Source organism: Sparus aurata, chromosome 19 (genome assembly GCF_900880675.1).
Source record: "Sparus aurata chromosome 19, fSpaAur1.1, whole genome shotgun sequence".
Classification (NCBI taxonomy): Eukaryota; Metazoa; Chordata; class Actinopteri; order Spariformes; family Sparidae; genus Sparus; species Sparus aurata.
The window spans coordinates 27,674,454-27,694,333 of NC_044205.1; the positions used below are offsets into that span (position 1 = coordinate 27,674,454).

General features: G+C 45.7%; 1 protein-coding gene across 2 annotated transcripts; it reads right to left on the reverse strand.

The window, feature by feature from the left end:
* Window positions 1-91: 91 nt before the first annotated feature.
* On the reverse strand, window positions 92-17,579 carry LOC115569877 (polyhomeotic homolog 3). 2 transcript variants are annotated; one of them, XM_030398077.1, is made up of 12 exons: window positions 16,930-17,579; window positions 13,588-14,269; window positions 12,410-12,562; window positions 10,978-11,073; window positions 9,498-9,705; window positions 7,183-8,262; window positions 5,425-5,777; window positions 5,175-5,340; window positions 4,533-4,644; window positions 4,184-4,304; window positions 2,502-2,826; window positions 92-942 (listed from the first exon to the last, which is right to left on the reverse strand). In XM_030398077.1, the coding sequence occupies exons 2-12, from the start codon at window positions 14,248-14,250 to the stop codon at window positions 788-790; spliced, it is 3,432 nt and encodes a 1,143-aa protein (XP_030253937.1). In that variant the 5' UTR covers window positions 14,251-14,269; window positions 16,930-17,579; the 3' UTR covers window positions 92-787. The 2 variants fall into 2 exon arrangements, with proteins under 2 accessions (XP_030253937.1, XP_030253938.1); XM_030398078.1 differs by lacking the exon at window positions 10,978-11,073 and having other exon boundaries at window positions 16,930-17,578.
* Window positions 17,580-19,880: the final 2,301 nt, after the last annotated feature.

The window sequence follows — 19,880 nt, forward strand, 5'->3', positions numbered from 1 at the left end:
CTCTCTGTGGCCCCCTGCTGGTCGCTCCTCCTCCATCACACCTGACAAACATCTTCTCATTTCAGCCCGGACAACAACATAAATCAGCCGCTTTGATTAATTATTCATTTATTAAATAATTTCAAGCAGGATACCATAAAAATGTGACGATTAAAGACACCAGTCTCTCCCCTGATAGTGACTTCTCTTTTTTAATCCACAGACATGTTTTTGTCCAGAATATAGTGATATAAAACATTAAACTTTCATTAATCACTTACAAAGTCTACGTATCATCATCGTTATTGTTATTATCGTTGTTATTTTTTTGTTTTTTTTTACACACACCGGTTATGTTAGCTACTGGATAGATTTGTCATCGACGTCACGTTCTAAAAAAACTAAATAGACAAATTTTATATATTAAATGTTCAAAATCCTTCATGAAATAGCTTCAAATTTACACCAGCTGCATGTAAAATGTACACAAAGTTACAAAACCCCCCCGCTCGGCTCCGCTCCGCTCTCCTGCTACAGTCAGAGGGTCCAACGACGGATGAAAGTTCTTCTGGACTCTGGCGCCTCCTGCTCAGCTCCTCTGCTCCCGTCTAAGGCCACACCTCGATTTATAATCTCATAAATTACCGTGAATCTCTTTTTGTGACTTTGTTCTGTCATCCTTGGTGTCAGCTTTTGTTTTCTCCTCTCTCTCCGTGATCTTCCTCCGTTTTTCTCTCCTCACTTCTTTATTGCCTGTCTTTCCTCATTTCCTCTCGACTTCCGTTCCTCTGTCTTTGTTTTGTCGCCCTCACTGGTTCTTCAGGGAGTTGATGTGAGCGCAGATCTTCAGCGCCGGCCCCAGTTTGATGTTCATGCTGGTCATCAGGTGGTCCTCGGTCAGCAGCAGCAGAGCCTGGCCGTCGATCTCCTGCAGCCGGAACGCCTCCGCCACGTCACTGCAGCCTGGAACACGAGCACACGGAGACGGTTAAAGAAAAGAAACGTCACAGCTTGTTTGAATTCCTACTGCAAAACTACATACTGCCCCTTTAAAGATGAGCTCTGGGCTGAAACTACAGTGCTGGCTGTCGGCCAACGTGCTTCAAATAAACAACACGAGCAAATATAACGAGCACAAAGATAAATACACAACAAATTACATCTGACTTCTTCTACCTTCTTCTGTTCGGACGATGTTACTTTTGTTTTGTTGTTGTTTTTTTATCATGTTTTTTGTTTCTGCAACATCTTGAAACATTTCCACGAGGAAAAAGTCACAAAACACACAAAAACAAATGTATCAGAACAGAAGAATGCAGCACATCGGCGTCAGAACCGCTCCAGGCCTCTAGGAGGAGCACTCTCCATCCACTGCATGGACCAGGACCGGGTCAGAACACGTGCTGTGTCTCAGTTCAGGGTCTGCATCCGTCAGAGGAGCATTTAAAGGACAATTACGTCACAACGCCACTCGAAGGCTCCTCCAGATGCTCCTTCTTCTCCCTGTTTTTGGAGGATGCACCGCTACGATCCTTCGTGGCCTCAAATATCCCAAGATTCTTTGCACACCCGAAAAAGAAGGAAGAAAGAATGAAAATGGCGACATCGGGTGGCGTAGATCGTCCCTTTCGCGGACCTGGGAGGCAGAAATTGTGCTGACGGCTGGCGTTTAACAAGGTCTCTCTGAAGGACTCGCCCTCAAAGAACGCAAAGACCTCAAAGACCTCAAAGACCTCAGAGACCGGGTCCTTCAGAGACCGGGTCCTTCAGAGACCGGGTCCTTCAGAGGATGCAGACCCTGAACTGAGACATAAACTTCATCTGGTGTCACACCTCATTCTGACCACTGAGGACGAGGCTCAGGGTTTCAATCCAGCATGTAAGACTTTAATTCTGAACCACAATTAGTTCTTTAGATGTTTGTGAAATTACACTGTAGAAAGTTAACTTGCTGGAAAAACCAGCATAGACCAAAACACAACATATGCTGGTCTTGTTGTGTTTTGGTCTCTGCTGTTTTAGTTTTGAACTGACGTAAAAAACAAACTGATTCTGCGTCTCCAGACGTCGTCTAACTTGTTGGGAAGACGTCTTCTGGACGTGTTTCTGCACGAGGAGCTAATCTGAACCTTTTCTGTCACTCAGTAAAACACATGATTGTTTTCTAACTCACAATCCTCCTCGAACCTTCCCGAACGTTCACAACAGAACCTTCTGTGTTTCTGAACACAACTTCTGGATTCTGACAGATTCTAGTTTGTGTTTGTGTTTTGTTTTTTCCTCCAGATGTTTCTCAGCGATGACAGCTGGCGGTTAGAAGTATGCACGTTACTTCACCCGGCGGTTGATTTCAGCGCTTTGCGAAACACTTAATTAGATGAGAGGAGCTGAGCTCGACCCCCCGTCATCTGCTGACGATTAACACGCTCCAGCGTTTCTATAAATCAGACTGACGTGCTAACCGAGGCTGCCAGCTCCAGAGCGGCTGCATGGCGTCTCTGTCTGGTGTAGCTGAGGTTCACCTGGCAGTGTGTGTATGAAGGCCGTCACTTCCTCCACGCTCCACTGCGACGGGGCGGGTTTGAAGGTGGTCGTGGGCGTGGAGGTGGTCAGAGCGGGAGCCGACGCCCTCCTCGCTCTCCGGGCAGCCCGTCGCTCCATCCTGGCTGTCATGGCAACGGCAGGATCCTCCTCTCCACCGTCATCGTCTTCCTCCTCTCCTCCTCTGTCCATGTCCTCCTCTCCCTCCTCCTCATCCTCCTCCTCATCCTCCTCCTCTTCTTCTGCCGCCGGCGCCTTCTCCTTCCCCTCCTTCTCTCGCCGACCGGCACTCCAGAGATCACGAGGCTGCGGGGAGAAGAAAGACGGACTGAGCTCTGAATCAAGAGGCGAGATCATCCTCCATTACTTTAATACTTCAGGATGAACGTTTGATTCTTAAAGGGCAACTCCACCAATTTTACACATTAAAGCGTGTTTAAAATATGTGAAAAAAGGAGCATAAAGCCTTTTTGTGGCCCGAGGAAAGCTGCATGCACATTGCCTTCAATGACGTCACTCAGTGGCCAAGATGCATTGTGGGTAAATCAGTTGAAACAGTGAGTTCAAACAGCTGCTAAATTTTGGCAGGTAAAAGAAAAAAACAAGTGTATGAAGTGTCTTTTAGCTCAACAACTCACTAAATTGAGCAATTTTTAAAGGGAGTCTGGTGACTTTCCCCAAGAAGTAGCCTATATTGTTACTGTTTAGTGTCTTTGTAACATGTGACATGTTTAGATCAATAACATGTTTCTTCTTTTACAAGGAAACAAACAACTCCAGCTGAAAGATTTAATGCTGAATTAACAACAAGGACACAATGAGTTACAATCTGTCAGAGACACAGTTTCACTATGTTTATAATGTTTCACGCTACACAACAACTCCTTAAATTTGCTGATTTGTTAAGGGAGTCTGGTGATGTTGTTGTTAATAGGTGGCTTCATGTATTATATTTAATGCTGAATTTACAAGAAGGACACAATGAGTTACAATCTGTCACAGACACAGTTTCACTACGTTTATAATGTTTTACGCTACACAACAACTCCTTAAATTTGCTGATTTGTTAAGGGAGTCTGGTGATGTTGTTGTTAATAGGTGGCTTCATGTATTATATTTAATGCTGAATTTACAAGAAGGACACAATGAGTTAGAATCTGTCGTAGCCGTTAAAAAAATGTTTTTTAGAGTTTCTCCTCATGAAACAACTCTTAAAATCGTGTGATTTGTAAAGGGAGTCTGGTGATGTGTGTTCACAGACCTCTGCTGCTAACATCAGCAGGTCAACAGAGCACAAACATCCCATGAGCCACTGGTGCTCGTCAACACCTGTGTGGAAGGATGGAGGTGTGATCAGTGTCATCAGCTACAGTTTGGTGACGACAGACGAGTGGATTCAGAGTTTTCTGTGGTTGTTTTGGAAACTTTGACATGGTGGAATAAAGATTTGACTCTCAAGTCTGCAGCAGGTGAGTGTTTAACAGTCAGGGGACGTACCTGAGGTAATCATTCAAATATTTAAACATGTTAATAAAGACTTTCAGTTGTTTTTGTCTGTAACTGTTGTTGTTATTAGTGTGATCACTTGTACAGCGTCAGTCTAAGGGGAGATGCAGATGTGGTGAACAGTGTTCTCAGCGTGTGGTTAGTTCACTGTCCCTACCAGTCGCAGTAACAGAGGCTTCCCAGGGACAGACTCCGCCCTGTTCAGAGCTGGGCGGGGCCTCTCAGAGCGGCTGCCCGCACTCAGCGCCCGCAGACGCTTCGTCAGGCGAACGTTGAACCTGCGAGAGAGACAGACAGAGACGTTTGATGATGCGCTTCCTCATTCTGCTGCTTTGATTCACACCCGTATCTGTTTCTAACACCTGTGTCTACACACACACACACACACACACACACACACACACACACACACACACACACCACATCCTGTCAGTGCGGCTGCTGCCTTTCAGAAACAGTGTCTCAAGGTCACGCAGTGCGATCCAGCCAATGAAATCGGGCCTCACCCGCGAGCACAGGAAGTGGAGCAGAAGCGTTTGGATCGCATGAAGTTGTGTGCGTGGCCTCGCTTCCCACAGAACTGACAGTGCAGCACCGTCCGGTCCCTGTGGGCCGACCCTGCACCAGAAACACAACACGAAGCGTTAGTCTTTATCGACAGATACACAAAGTGGAGTCTGAGAAACTGAGAGATCTGTCTGTAAAAACTAAAACGTTTTGACATGGAGTCATCTTATTTTTAATAATCTAGATATTGATTTTCATTGATTTTCTGACTGATTGTTGCAAATGTAGCTTTATCAAAAACTTTATTATTATTTGCTAACTAAGTAACTAAATAAATAAATAGTGAAAACTGATTGTAGAAATGATCCAAACACAAGAAAATGTTTCGTCTGATCGTCAAACCGAAACCCCAAAAAGCTCCAGTTTCATATGGAAGACTGAAACCGCCAGAACAAATACTAATAAAGAAATTAATTAATGGCTCAGTTAATAAATGTTAAACTAACATGATATTAAAAAATATACTTCAGTGTTTACTGGCGTAGAAAATGAGGCAAACTCACTCATTTAGTTTGTAATTTATTCATTTTTAAATTGATTTATGATAAAGTAAAATCATCATCATCTCATGAGACTCTTACTGTTGGCGGGGTCGTCGGTGTCTCCGGCCTCCTCCTGCTCCGAGTCGGTGGAGTGTTCAGGTTGTTTGGTTGCTTCCGTCACAGGCAGCGCCGCCTTCCCATTGGTCCCGTTGACTTGCTGCGGTTTGGCCACCTGCTCCGGAACCAGCAGGGACGAGCGGTTCACCTGCACGGAGAAAAGGTACGTTAACAGAACAGTCTGACAGTGTTGTGAACAATCTCGTAAGTGTGTGTTTGTGTGTGTTCGTACAGGAAATGGTTGGAGCCCCTCCTGGATGACGAATCCCTCCACCAGGTGAGTCAGAACCTGTCGTCCCTCAGGCCACGCCCTCGGCTCCCAGTGGCTGATCAGCGATTGGCCGAAGCCCTCTAAATCATCTTCCGATTGGCCGAGGGGCCCCGGCCCTGGCTCCGACTCGACCCCGGCCAGGTGCTGCGACTCACCCACCGCTGCCGCCTTGTCGACCTTCTCCGTCTCATGCTGCGAGAGGCTGAGGTCGGTCGGGTGGGCGGGCTGAGCGGGCAGGAGGGGGGGAGGGGCTTCTGCCGAAGGGGTGATGAAGGGGGAGGAGGGGGGAGACTGGGAGGAGAGGCTGGACAAGGCTGGGAGGAGGAAAGACAGTGATCAATAAGTTCTGTTAAACACAATCCTGTCCACATACTTCTACGTACGCACACATTTAATCTCTAGTACAGGTGGATGTACAGGTGGGTGTACAGGTGGATGTACAGGTGGATGTACAGATGGATGTACAGATGGATGTACAGGTGTGGATGTACAGGTGTGGATGTACAGATGGATGTACAGGTGGATGTACAGGTGTGGATGTACAGGTGGATGTACAGGTGGATGTACAGATGGATGTACAGATGGATGTACAGGTGGATGTACAGGTGGATGTACAGGTGTGGATGTACAGGTGTGGATGTACAGGTGGATGTACAGATGGATGTACAGGTGTGGATGTACAGGTGGATGTACAGATGGATGTACAGGTGTGGATGTACAGGTGGATGTACAGGTAGATGTACAGGTGTGGATGTACAGGTGGATGTACAGGTGGATGTACAGGTGGATGTACAGATGGATGTACAGGTGTGGATGTACAGGTGTGGATGTACAGATGGATGTACAGGTGGATGTACAGGTGGATGTACAGGTGTGGATGTACAGGTGGATGTACAGATGGATGTACAGGTGTGGATGTACAGGTGGATGTACAGATGGATGTACAGATGGATGTACAGGTGTGGATGTACAGATGGATGTACAGGTGGATGTACAGGTGGATGTACAGGTGTGGATGTACAGGTGGATGTACAGATGGATGTACAGGTGTGGATGTACAGGTGGATGTACAGATGGATGTACAGATGGATGTACAGGTGTGGATGTACAGGTGGATGTACAGATGGATGTACAGGTGGATGTACAGATGGATGTACAGATGGATGTACAGGTGGATGTACAGGTGTGGATGTACAGGTGGATGTACAGGTGGATGTACAGATGGATGTACAGGTGGATGTACAGATGTGGATGTACATGTGGATGTACAGGTGTGGATGTACAGATGTGGATGTACATGTGGATGTACAGGTGTGGATGTACAGGTGTGGATGTGCAGGTGTGGATGCACAGGTGGATGTACAGGTGGATGTACATGTGGATGTACAGGTGTGGATGTACAGGTGGATGTACAGGTGTGGATGTACAGATGGATGTACAGATGGATGTACAGGTGTGGATGTACAGGTGGATGTACAGGTGTGGATGCACAGGTGGATGTACAGGTGTATGTACAGGTGTGGATGTACAGGTGTGGATGTGCAGGTGTGGATGTACAGGTGGATGTACAGATGGATGTACAGGTGTGGATGTGCAGGTGTGGATGTACAGGTGTGGATGTACAGGTGGATGTACAGGTGGATGTACAGGTGTGGATGTACAGGTGTGGATGTACAGGTGTATGTACAGGTGTGGATGCACAGGTGTGGCTGGCCGTACCTGACTGGTTGTCAGACTGTGTGGACATGTTCTCACAGAAGTCCTCCTGGCTGACCGGCTGCAGGTCCCGCTGAGACTCCGGCAGCCTCTGACTTTGGACCGGCACCTCCGGGACTGGAGCTGGTACTGGGACAGGAACTGGGGCTGAAATGAGACCCAGGACTGGTTTTGGTTCCACCGTGGAGTCTTTAACGGTCTCAGGTGTCGGGGTGGGATCCCTGTTCCGGTACTGATGGAGAATCGGACTGGTCAGGTTCTCAGACTGGTCCATAGCGGTCTCTCCTTCCTCCTCGTCCTCCATCTTTTTCTCCTGTGGCCTCTCTCGGTCCCTCTGGCCTTCCTCCATCACCTCCATCTGTTCTTCCTCTCTGACTGTTTGCACTTCCTGCTCCTTCTGACTGACGAGGCTTCCTTCTCTCTCCGGTGAAAGTTTCTCCTCCTTCACCTTCAGTCTTTGGTCTTCTTTCTCCGGCGTCGTGTCTTTAGCGCTCCCCTCCTCCCGGCCTCCCGGTCTCAGCGCTCGTCCTCTGTCTCGCTGCTCCTCGCTCGGCTTCGCCTCCACGTTCTGTGTCACAGTCTGAGTTTGAGGACCAGCCTGACTCGGAGGGGATGTTGGACTCAGGAGAGACGGAGGCGACGGCAGAGGGGAGGTGTTTTTTGGCAATGTGGGGTTAAGAGGAACAGGAAGTGTGTCCTCACTGCTCCTCTTTGATTGGCTGGACAGCTCGGGCGGCTCTACAGCTGGACGCGCCGGCTGCACAGCGTGGGTGAACGCGCCGGATTGCGGCTGGCGGCCCGAAGACAGAGCGATGATCTGCAGCTGCCTCGCTGCCGAAGGCGAGCGCTCCAGATGTGAGGAAACAGACATGGGGTTGGTCACAGGTAAAGAGCTGTGCTGCGATTGGCTGGGCCCGTGCATCGTCTTCAGCCCGGCCAGCGGCCTGCTGATGGGGCAGGCGTGGCTGCTGGGAGCAGCGGCGATCGGCTGGAGGGAGGTCGGCCTCGGCGACGGCGCTCTGTGCCCGTTTGGAGAGTGAAGTCTGGGCCGCAGAGGGACGGCTCGGACCGGAGAGTACAGAGCTGAGAGAGGAGAACATGGAGAGAGGAAGAGGAGGAGAATCATCAGACACCTCGTCAGAACAGACTGATCCGATCTGATTGGATTTTAATCAGGTGGAGGGAGGCGGAGTAAACTCTCTGATCTGAAGCTGATCATTTCTCTCCGGTTGGACTAAAGAAACACGCAGGGAACAAACCTGAGCTGGTCTACGGAGGCCCGGCGGGGCCAGTGAGACGTTCTTTCTCCTGCTGATCCGTTTGTCGTCTGATCTAAAGCGTTTTCTCTTCTGTTTTTATGACTTGTGTTCTGCCAGGAAAATCTTTGAGTTCCTTAATTTCAATTTTTCCATCTGTGAACACATGTGTGGGAGGATTGATGTTCCCTGATGGATTTTCACGACTGAATAAACAAATGTCAGACTGTTTTACTGTGTTTATATGTGGCGGACCCCGCCACAGCACAGTGCTCTGGGAGAGCAGCGTGTTTAATCACTTATGGAAACATATTAAATAACTATATCTGAGTTTCTATTATGAGTCACTTTTTTGCAGACTTCTGACTAAGATATTGATCACAGTGAAACATTTAACCATGTTTCTGTTGTTTTATCCTGGTTTCTGTCTGTTTTCTTCCCCGTCTTTCATCTCTAATCCGTTCATTACTGTCTTTACAATATTTTGGCTTATAAACTATAAACTGCCGACATGTTTTCCGGTGTTTATTTATTTTGTCATTTTATCGATAAGTTGATCAATCGAGAGATAACTGAACATGACGACGTGACTTGCAGCTGATGGCGCGTTCTCTTCTCCTTGTTCTGACAGGATGAGATTTTTAGATAATTGCTAATCATCACTCAGCTCGCTGCACAACACAAACACCCGGAGGAGGAACGTACAGGTGGATCAGGTTACCTGAGCAGGAAGTCTGTCTGTACGACCCTCCACATCTTCTGATTGTTCATTTTGTTTTTATATAATCCACACTTTGGTTTTGAAGCTGAGAATGAAGTAAAGTCAGTAAAGTGATGCCTGACACTGGGGATAAAAGTAGTTTTTTTTATCTTTACTATGTTTTGATTTTAGCTCATTTCTAGTTATTTTCCTGCACTAACTCTCTCATGGTCGGTGTCATCACAGACTGAACTCTTTCTGTTTCTCTCCTCAGGTTTCAGCACTTCACACTAAATAAAGCCGACGGTGACGAGCACCATCTCCCTCCATCATCACACCCTGTCAGCTCCTCTGGGACCTACTTGGAGGCGGGACGGCGAGGTGGCGGGTGGGCGTGGTCGGGCTCTCCGTTGCCGTGGTGCTGGGTTGCGGTCGCGGCCTGAGAGGGGGGAAGAGGGGGACGTGAGGGCGAGAGAGGGGGGGCGGGGCTGTGGAGGAGGGCTTGAGGCGGAGGGAGGGAGGGATGGTGAGGGCTCCTGGGGGAGGAGGCCTCAGGGTGAGACTCTGGAGCTGGAGGGGAGACAGAGAGAGGTTCAGTTAGATCTCAAACACATCGTTACACCTCAGGGCTTCAAGTCAAGGTGTTCACTAAACTCCTCCCACAAACAAATCGACTGTCCAATAAGAGCCGAGCATCTGTAGCGAGCAGGTTTGTCAAGCTTTGGATCTCTGGACATGTTGAAGCGACAGACATGGAGCTGAAGACACACAGAGATTAATTTATAATGAGTCACATGTTTCTTTAGTGTTGCACAACGAACACCAGAGTGTGATGGATTTAACAGTTTATCTGCTGTAACATCAGCTGCAAACGTTAGCATCTCTAGCAGAGTACCAACAGAGAGTTTAACATTAACTTTATCCTTTCTATTGGATTTAGGAACGTTAACTCTAGTTTGTAGAAAGGTGCAGACTGGAGCGTATCTTTCATCCGTGAAGCTCCAGGTTAGCGACTTTATCGAGTGAATACTACCAACACCATTATTACAGCTTAGCCTACTTAGCTAACATCTCTAAGGGCTTGAAAGTGCCATATCAACCACGAATGTTTCTGTAGAGACATGAAAAAATCTCTTTGGTTGGTTTGTATTTCTTTAAACGATGGCGGTCTTCTTGGGTGGTGCAAAACCCAGGATGCAGCGTCGGTGCGCCTGCAAGATGGTGTCAGGGGGAACCTGTGCAAGGCGAGGCATCAAAAATGCTAAATTGCTGCAAAAGTAAAAAAAACAGTAGCTAGCTTGTTTGGGTTTGTGTGTAGGCTGCTAGCTTGGAGCTAATGTGAGCCAAACGCTGATAAAACTGAGGGTTGTGTTCAGAGCCAGAGAGGCGCTGATAGCTCCAGGCTAGCTGTTTCCCCCTGTTTACAGTGTTTGTGCTAAGCTATGCTAAACTGCAAACTGTAGCTTCATATTTAACTGACAGATATGAGAGCAGTGTTAATATTCTCTTGTTCAGAGAGAAAGCGAGGATATTTCTCAGGACTTTTTAGGTTTGACATTTTAAGACAACATGTTAGCTCATAGCTAGCTGCAGTTACATAAACACACGTTGCTTTTATCCTTTAAACGTGAGATATCGAACACTTTGGACGAAGGTCCGTACGTGATGTGATGGAGGCAGGAGATTTAAACAACAAGGCTCAACAAGCACCAACTGTTTCTGAACTTAACGCAGAATTTCAATGTTAATTTTGACAGCTGGTCGACAGTGACTGAGGGGGAGGAGCTTAGTGAACAGCCGTACGTGCACACAGGAAGAAGTCGGTTTAGCTCGGCTGCTCACCTGAGCGGAGGCGGGGTTAGAGGAAGTGGGAGAGGAGGAGGAAGAAGAGGAGGAAGAGGAGGATAAGGCAGGTCGCATAGCAGACGTAAGAATCAGCTGCAGGAAGGAATAAACAGAGGAGGAAGTAAACAGAGGAGAGCCGGGATTAAAGCACAATCCCTCCAATCAGGATCAAGACCACTCAACACCACCTCGACTCTGAATCTGGTCCCTTGTCTTTAACTCCTCCTCTTCTTCTTTTCTTCGCATTTCATTGTTTAGATTTATTTTCCTGACATTTATTTATTTACAGTGAGATACGTGATCGGTCAGAAATAAAGACTATCACCAGACTGATCCCTGTAATCATCAGTATTCAGACGTTTTCACTCAAAGTCGATGTTTGCGGTCTGTTTACGTTGCGTTTTCAACGTTTTCCTGCGTTTTTAATGTTTTCCAGCCGTCCCTTCGAATCTTCTGCACATTAATAAGTCAATAACAAAGACTTTTAAATCTTTTCGTCACTCATTTGTCGGGTTCTCACTGGATTAGACAAACACAGACTTTCCTCTCTGCTCTTTTCACTCGGCCGTGTTTCTAAAGTCAGATTATCAAATGTTTTTAATTCATTATTAAAGGAGCAGTCCGTAGTTTTGGTGAAGAAATGTTAACAAGAAGAGAAACATCTTCACTGGCTGATTTCTTTCTGCCTAAAAACTGAATAAACAAACTGATCTTAAGAACAACACAGTTTACACTGTTTTACTTTGTCTATATGTGGCGGACCCTGCCACCTTTCTAGCTTCAGGCATCTTGTTTGGGCTTTCAGGGGCTCCGTAGTTAAAGCGATTACACCATCAACTAAGCTGCTTTTGATTTTTTATGTTTAATGGATGAAATATTTCTCTGTTACAATTCAATGAATTTCTTTTTGCTCTCTGGACTTTTTAATGGATACATTAAAAAGTCCAGTGGTCCGTTAGTGAAGTATTAAATAGCTGTAACTTGCTTGTGAGAGGTCAGATATATGTAAGTCAAAAACATTCAAGTGTATCTTTGTAAATAAGGAAACTAAACCTCCAAAGGCTCTGTCTGAACTCACAGTTAAAAAACACATTTTGACCGCTGTTCTTTTTTAAAATCAGGTAAATTCTCAGACAGCAAAATGTCAAATTGGGACTTTAAATGAATCGGGTTCTTCTTTATAACCCTGTTTTTGTGAAAAGTGCACCTTTAAAAACCAAGTATTATATTATTACTGTTCTGAGCCGTAAACACTGACATGAAGCTGACAGCGTCTGTATGCCCTGCAGTCCCTGAATGCATCACGACTCTGACCTTCACCCTCCCTGCTCCCGCCTCATTTTAATACTGGTCTCTGGACTCTGAGCCGTCCGTTGCTCGCGGCAGATTAAACCTATAAATCTATGTAAATGTGAGTATCTGTGTTTACCATCTGAGCTCTCAGCAGCACCTGGTCTTGTCCAGACCCTTTGAGACCTTTCCCTAGGAGCAAAGTCTGCTGGGATACCCTCTGCCTGATGGGGGAGAGGCTCTGATTGGCTCGCACAAGACCAGGTGTGCCTGCAGGATGAGCCTGTGATACCTGGAACAAAAGGAGGAGAGGAGAGAATGAGAGGGAGCGCATCAGGACGAGAACATCTTCCTAAAATACAAAATGTTCTGCAGAAATCTGCTGCAGGGGACGAATCCACCGTCAGGACGTTAATCCAACTGCAAACTTCCCGGTCCTCTTCACTGATTGGCTGTCAGTGTGGCTGACCACGCCTCTTGCGTAACCAAGATATGATCTAGTCAAAGTAACTCCATTTACATATCCTGTTTCATTAGAAGCAGGATGTAAAACCTGCGGGAACAAACCGGATTCAGAACAAATACTGAATATCATCATTTTCCCGCTCTGCTCCAGTTCTCCCTGTTTTTAATCGCATCCACCAAACAACTCCCTCCATCGGCTCGCTCTCCCTCACCAGAGTGGAGGGAGTTTCCTGAAGTACAGTTCTCCAATCAGCCGTGTGACTTAGAAATCAAAATAAAAACCAAGCGAGCAAACAAGATTAGCATTATCGTTTTAAACCGTTTAATGGTGTGTTACATTCACCGAGCTGAACGTCGCAGTCCAGAACAAAACACAACAGAACCAGTTAAACCAGATCAGAGGGAGCTGTCCATGATGACTGACTGTTCATTTTTGGGTGAACTTTTCCTTTAAGTAACTTTAACTTCCAGCACTTTGACTCGGTGTGACACGGGATTTAAAATGTTCCCTCTAAGAATCTGAGGACAAACCATCCAGAAACATAAACGGTGAAATGAAACAAACACAAAATGATTCAGTCACAAAATTAAAGGAACAGTTCGACAATTAAAGTATAAAATCTAAAGCCCAGAACCTCAACATTGTACAGAATAAAGAAACAAGACATAATTTGTTCATTATTTAGTTTTACGGGTGCTTCTAGGTGGATTTTGTTCTCTTTCAACAGAGCCAGGCTAGCAGTTTCCCTCTGTTTCCAGTCTTTATGCTAAGCTAAGCTAACTGTTTTCCTTTAATCAGTGAGGTGTGTGTCCTGAGTTAACTCCAGGTGTGTGTGTGTGTGTGTGTGTTACCTGTCTGCCAGGTGGACTGGCTGGTGTGTGGAAGGGCGTGATGGGCGTGGAGGTCGGCGTTGAAACAGGCCTTGTGTTCCCATTGGTCAGGCTGGTGGAGGTCTTGGTTGATGTGGTGGTGCTGCTGTGCATTGCAGAAGAAGAAGAAGAAGAAGAGGAGGAGGAGGAGGAGGAGAGGGGCGAGTTGGTGCTGGCTACAACAGGAGAAGAAGAAGAAGAGGAAGAAGAGGAGGAGGAGGGAGGGAGAACAGAGGTGGAGGTTTGTGTGGGAGGAGATGGTTTGGAGACCCCCGTCGGGGAGGGAAGGATCGGGCGAGAGTACGTGCGGAGGGCGGGGGTTGCGGTGGAGGTGAGTTTAGGTGGAGCAGGGACGAGGATGTGAGGGGACGGAGCGCCGGCCGTAGCCGCCGCCATCTTCGGGCCGTGGGCCGCCGAGACGGAGGGAGCAGGGGTGAGAGGGGGAGGAGGGGAGGAGGTGGTGGGCGTCAGCGTGGGAGCAGGGGAGTCCAGGAGCATGGGGTTGGGGGTGAGCCGAGGAGGGGTGGGGGTGGTGGGGGTGGTGGGGGTGGTGGCGTCGGGCGTGGCGGTAGAAGTCTGAGGGCTGGTCCCATTGGTGGCCTCTCCGTGCTCTGATTGGCTCTGACGAAGCAGCTCCCGGTCCATCCTTCAACACTGTAACACACTGAAACACACACAAAACAACACAGCTGATCAATAGACAGCTGATCACAACAAATCACAACACAGCTGATCACAACAAATCACATCACAGCTGATCACAACAAATCACAACACAGCTGATCACATCTGATCACAACACAACAGATCATCGTCGGCCAGCTTGGTCACTGCGTTTACGTTGACAAAGAAAGAAGAACAGTTTGTCTCCGACAGGATGAGACTGGTTCACTTGAGATATCAAACAGCCTGAAGCAAAGAGTCGGATGATTCCAGCTCTAGATTCTCGTTAATCTCGTTCCCCGACTCCCCCTCACCCCCCCTCGCCCCCCTTCACTCCCTCCTGGAAGTTATATCGACAGGTGAGCAAATGAAACGCACCTCGAGGACAGCTTCTCTGAGTTTGAGCATAATTTAAGTTCACAACTCAGCAACGTTTGAAACAAAGGTCTGCACACATCTGATGGTCGGCTGTTTCTCAGTGGGTGGAGCTGGTTGTCTAGTGATCGGAAGGTCGCTGGTTTGAATCCCGGCTGAGCTGAGCTGCCTGTTGAAGTGTCCTTGAGCAAGATACTGAACCCCAAGCTGCCACCACTGCCATCAGCATGTGTATTTCTCTTAAAGTCAGCTGTGGTGCATTAATAACCAGTTAATTAAATAAAAACATAAATTAACTGAGACGCTAACGACCAAATATTACAGCATTTAGAGGCTTTATTTTAGTGGAAGACTTCCTAAAATCAACGTACAACTGTTATCTGACACCTGTCGTCGAGGAGCAAACACACATATTGGCTGAATGTCCACACCTGAGGATAAATCCACACCTGAGGATAAATCCACACCTGAGGATAAATCCACACCTGAGGATAAATCCACACCTGAGGATAAATCCACAGATGGTGATGGACTGAACGTATGACAGGTCCTCCGTCTCAGCCGTCTCTGATGGTGAAGTGAACGCGTTACAGACGGACGACACGCGAGACGTCAGCGTCGCCTTCAGACGTGTGTTTTGAGTCGGAGTCATGGCAGCAGCTAATGCGGCCGACGGCTGAAACATCATCCTGCAGGGACTTTAATCAGGATTTAAGACGATGTAAGCTCAGTTCTTTACCTGCTGATGTCACTGCAGTCACCTGAACAGCAGTCTGAGCTCTGACTGAGTGTCATTGAATCCACATCATTAATGATTATTGATCAGAAATCTCTTTGTGTTCATATTTTCTTTAAGTTCCAACAATCATCTCCACAATAATGTCACCAAAAACACCGTGACGTCACATGTATGTCAATATATCGAGGTAAATATCGTATATCGACATGCAGCCCAGCCCTATCTGGAACTAATGATTACTTCATTATTGATTAATCTAACGCTTCCTTTCCTTATTAATCGATTGTAATCTAGTTCGGTCCTTAAAACGAGAGTGATCACAAGTTCTCAAAGCTCACAGAGACGTTTATAAGTTGATTTTTGCGGCCGACACTAAAATTAGGGAGTCAAAAATTATCAGATATACACAATTTTTTATCAATCATCCTTCTAATGTGGTTATCAAACACTTGACGGAGGATATTTTACAGATTAAACATTGAACAGCATTTTCTCCTGCAGTTTTCATATCTGGAAACACCTGAACTGATACCGACTGACGACGGATCAATCAGACTCGACCACTTTTATCTGAGCAACAATCAGAAACCTGTCGATAAAAACATGAGATTCTGTCATTTCTGCTCTAAAGAAAAGTCTGAAACGATGAACTGTGAGTTAAATTGTTGCCGTATTATTTCTGTGCATCAACAAATCAGTTAATCGATCATGTTTACATACAAATGTTATCAAATGTATCCATTAATAATCAATAGAAAAGCTTCTGAAGTCGACCTGAAGTATAAAGTTTAAACATTCTTGTAGATAAATCTGTAATTTACTTTGTTTTGGTGATATATTGTCAGATAAACTCACATTTACAGTTTGCAGCACAATCTATAATCTACCTGCTCACAGCTGAACTGATATCAATACGTCTGTAATAAGCGGATATCAGATAAATCGATCAGTCGACTGTTTTTATCTGATCAACAATTCAAACCTGTTGATTAACACACGAGGAAATCATAAAATCTTTGACATTTCTGCACTAAAAACATCCTGAAACAGTTGATTGTGAGCTGAATGACTTCTGTGCATCAACTAATCAGCTAATCGATCATGTTTCTGCGTGAATTCGTCGTTAAATAATCGATAGGAAGCGGTTAGAATGAGGATCATCCACATGTGAGCACAGTGTGACTCCCGCTGAGTTGTCTCCACGCTGCACGTCTTCAGGAATCCTTCACCTCACGCAGGTTTTTGGGGGTAAAATTCACGCAACATCAGCACGCAGGCAGGTGCCGCTCCACGCGTGGCGGGCGGGCAGATGCTGACATCTGGCCCGCAGCTCGCTCTCTGACTCGGATCGCTCTCATGAGTCACAACACACGGCGGTGACAGTTAGGCCAGAGATCATGCATGTGACTATCAAAAAAAAAAAAAAAAAAAAAAAAAAAAAAAAAAAAAGATGGAGCCAGGCCTTCTCAGAGGAGAAGTCTCACGATCACAACACTTCGGAGGATCGTCACGGGCGCGTCTGTGCGTAAAGCTCCGCGGTCACCTACCCTCTGAGATCGGCGTCGTCCTGCAGCTCAGCCCCGGTGAGGTCCATCCGACAGCGGCCGCATGTTGGTGAAGTGTGCTGCTGGTGTCTGATGAGCGGCTCCGGGCTGCTTCAGCAGGGTCGACAGGCTGAAATGGGGCGTGTGTGAAGCCTCACTTCCTCGTCTGACAGCGCAGGAGCTGTGCTGGAGTGCGCGTCGCCCTCCCTCTCGCCCTCCCTCCCCCCCCCAGACAATAACCCGGCAGCCTCCCCTCCGCTCGGAGCCTTCAGCCCCTGCAGGGACGCACAAACGCAAAGTTGCGATGCGGGTCGGGCCCGGTTACGATGCGCACGGGCTGCTGTGTGTGTCGCACTTCGGTTCGGGGATCATCACAGTCCGGGCTCTCCCCGCGGAGCGCAGCGTAAATCCGGCCCCCAGGCTCCGGGAGGGGGGCTCCTGGTCCCCGGTGAACCACCGCCGTCACACCTGCCGGCTCTGCGGTGGGAATAAGCCCGGCTCGGGGCCACCGTGCAGCGGCTGCGAGGGGCCTGGTTAGTCCGCTGCTGGAGGAGTGCAATGGAAGGCAGTTTTCATAAGAGGGCAGAGGCGAGACAGCACCACGCAGAGCCCAGGAGGACCGAGCCGGGCTGCTGCTGCACCGCTGCTGCTGCTGCTGCTGGAGGAGGAGGAACGGCTCCGTTACTCCTGTTTACTCGAGTACAACGTACAAATACTGTTAGATGTTAATGACCACAGTGTGACGGAGGTCTGCTCTGTACGGCTCCTGTGTGATGGAATGTAACTGAGTACTTTTATTTAAGTACGATTTTCTGATGCAGCATGAAGTCTGCAAAGTAACTAGTAACTGAAGTAATCAGATACATGTAGTGGAGTAAAAGGGACAGGTTGCCTCCAAAATGTAATGAAGGTATGTAATGTAACTAAGTATATACTTATATATTTACTTGTACTTTACTTGAGTATTTCCATGTTCTGCCACTTTAAACTTCCACTCCACTTCATTTTAGAGGAAAATATTCTACTTTAATAAATGTAGTGGAGTAAAAAGTTCAGCATTTGTCTCCAGACTGTCGTGGAGTGAAAGTGTAAAGTAGCAGACAATGGAATTACTCATGTAAAGTACAAGTACAAATATACTTCACTTTATTTTGGAGGTAAATATTGTACTTTTTACTCCACTACATTTATCTGATTACTTTAGTTACTAGTTACTTTGCAGACTTCCTGCTGCGTCAGAGACAAAATGACTTTACATCAATTTATTTAATCAGCAATAAAGAAATAAAATGTGTGGAATCTAATGGAGTACATTTACTCAAGAAGTGTATTTTTTTTTAACATATTATTTATTTTTATCAGAAATTAAATTAAAAAACTCAGATTCTGATGTTAAGAATGCTAAATTTGGCTGGTGGATAATCAATCAATAAATATACAGTATGTATACTTTTACTTTTACTTAATTACAATAAGAAACTGATTTATAACACCTTAGTACAGTCAATATTGAGACTTTAAGACTTTTATCAAACTAATATTTAAAACGATATCTTTGAGTTTTTAGTTTTTTTTACAACACTATAATACACATCAGCCTATATTTTATATATGATATCAGGTATTAGTAACCTTAACAAAAGCTAATTTTAGCCTTTTATTGATCATAACAATAATATTTATATTAATAGTTGGTGGATGTTTCTGTCTCAGATTCACAACATTTGATTTAAAAGCTTTAAATAACTTAAATTCTTCTTCTGTTGTTGTTTTTATTTCCTTTAAGCACTTTAAACTCCCTGATAACTGAAATCTATTATGTTCTTCTCACTGTGGTTGTTTTTATTTAATGTGTTTTGGAGTCAGAGTTTATTTTTGTGTGTTTTTATAGTTAAAACTAAAGTAATAGTTGATATATTGATGATGATATTTTGTTGTATCGTGACAGAATGTGGTCATGTGACCCGCGGACGGTCTCGTGTCAGTAATCCGATGAGCTGCAGTCATTGGACGGATTGATGCTCTGCTGCGTCACTGGCGTTAATCTGCGGCTGCGTCAATTCAGCGCAAACAGGAAGCACAGGACCGGAAACCAGTGAGCGTAGCCTTCAAAATAAAATACGGGCGAGACTTGTTTTCACATGAAGGCTTTTAAAACTCAACAGTAAATCCCTCAAAACAGAAAAAAACAGGCGGATCAGATAGTTTGAACGTTCATGTTGTATCAGTCAGTCATGTTTCCTGTTTATCTGAGCTGTTTTATTGGTTACTGAAGACTGATGCTCCTATGATGTTGTGTTGTTATCTTTTAGTGTAGCAGAAATGTGTTGAAGGCACAAAATATTAGAAATACTCTCAATAAATGATGTAGTATGAAACAGGAATGAGGATAAAGCATTAAAGATTCTGTCCAGTCGCAGAAAAAAACATGTTGGCAGTCAACAAACAGCTGAGACTTTCACATCTGCTCCTGTCAGAGGCTGCGGATCACATCAACATCTGTAAAACACGTGTCACACCACGTCAACACGACATGTTTATGATGTAACGTGTGTGTTTCAACATTTGTAAGCGTGACATCGCTCGATTCTTTTAAGGAGAACATGAGACAATGTTCAGCGGATATATTTAAATCTCCAGCTGTGACAAATCCAGATGTTTGTAACAAGAACACGAAATTATGTGTTCACAAACATACAGTTTTACATAAATGAAATCTACACCAACAACATTTATTGCAGCGATTTGTTTGCACATTTATTTTCATTATCAAGTAATCTAACACATAAAATGATACATTATTTAATGATTAACATCAATAACATGATAAAAAGAAACATTTTCAAACTACATTTTTATTTTATTTTCAAAACTCAAAGAAGAGAAAACACAACAGTTTGCTTAAAAACTATTACAAGACTGACAAGATTTATTTCCTATATTCTGCTTTATTC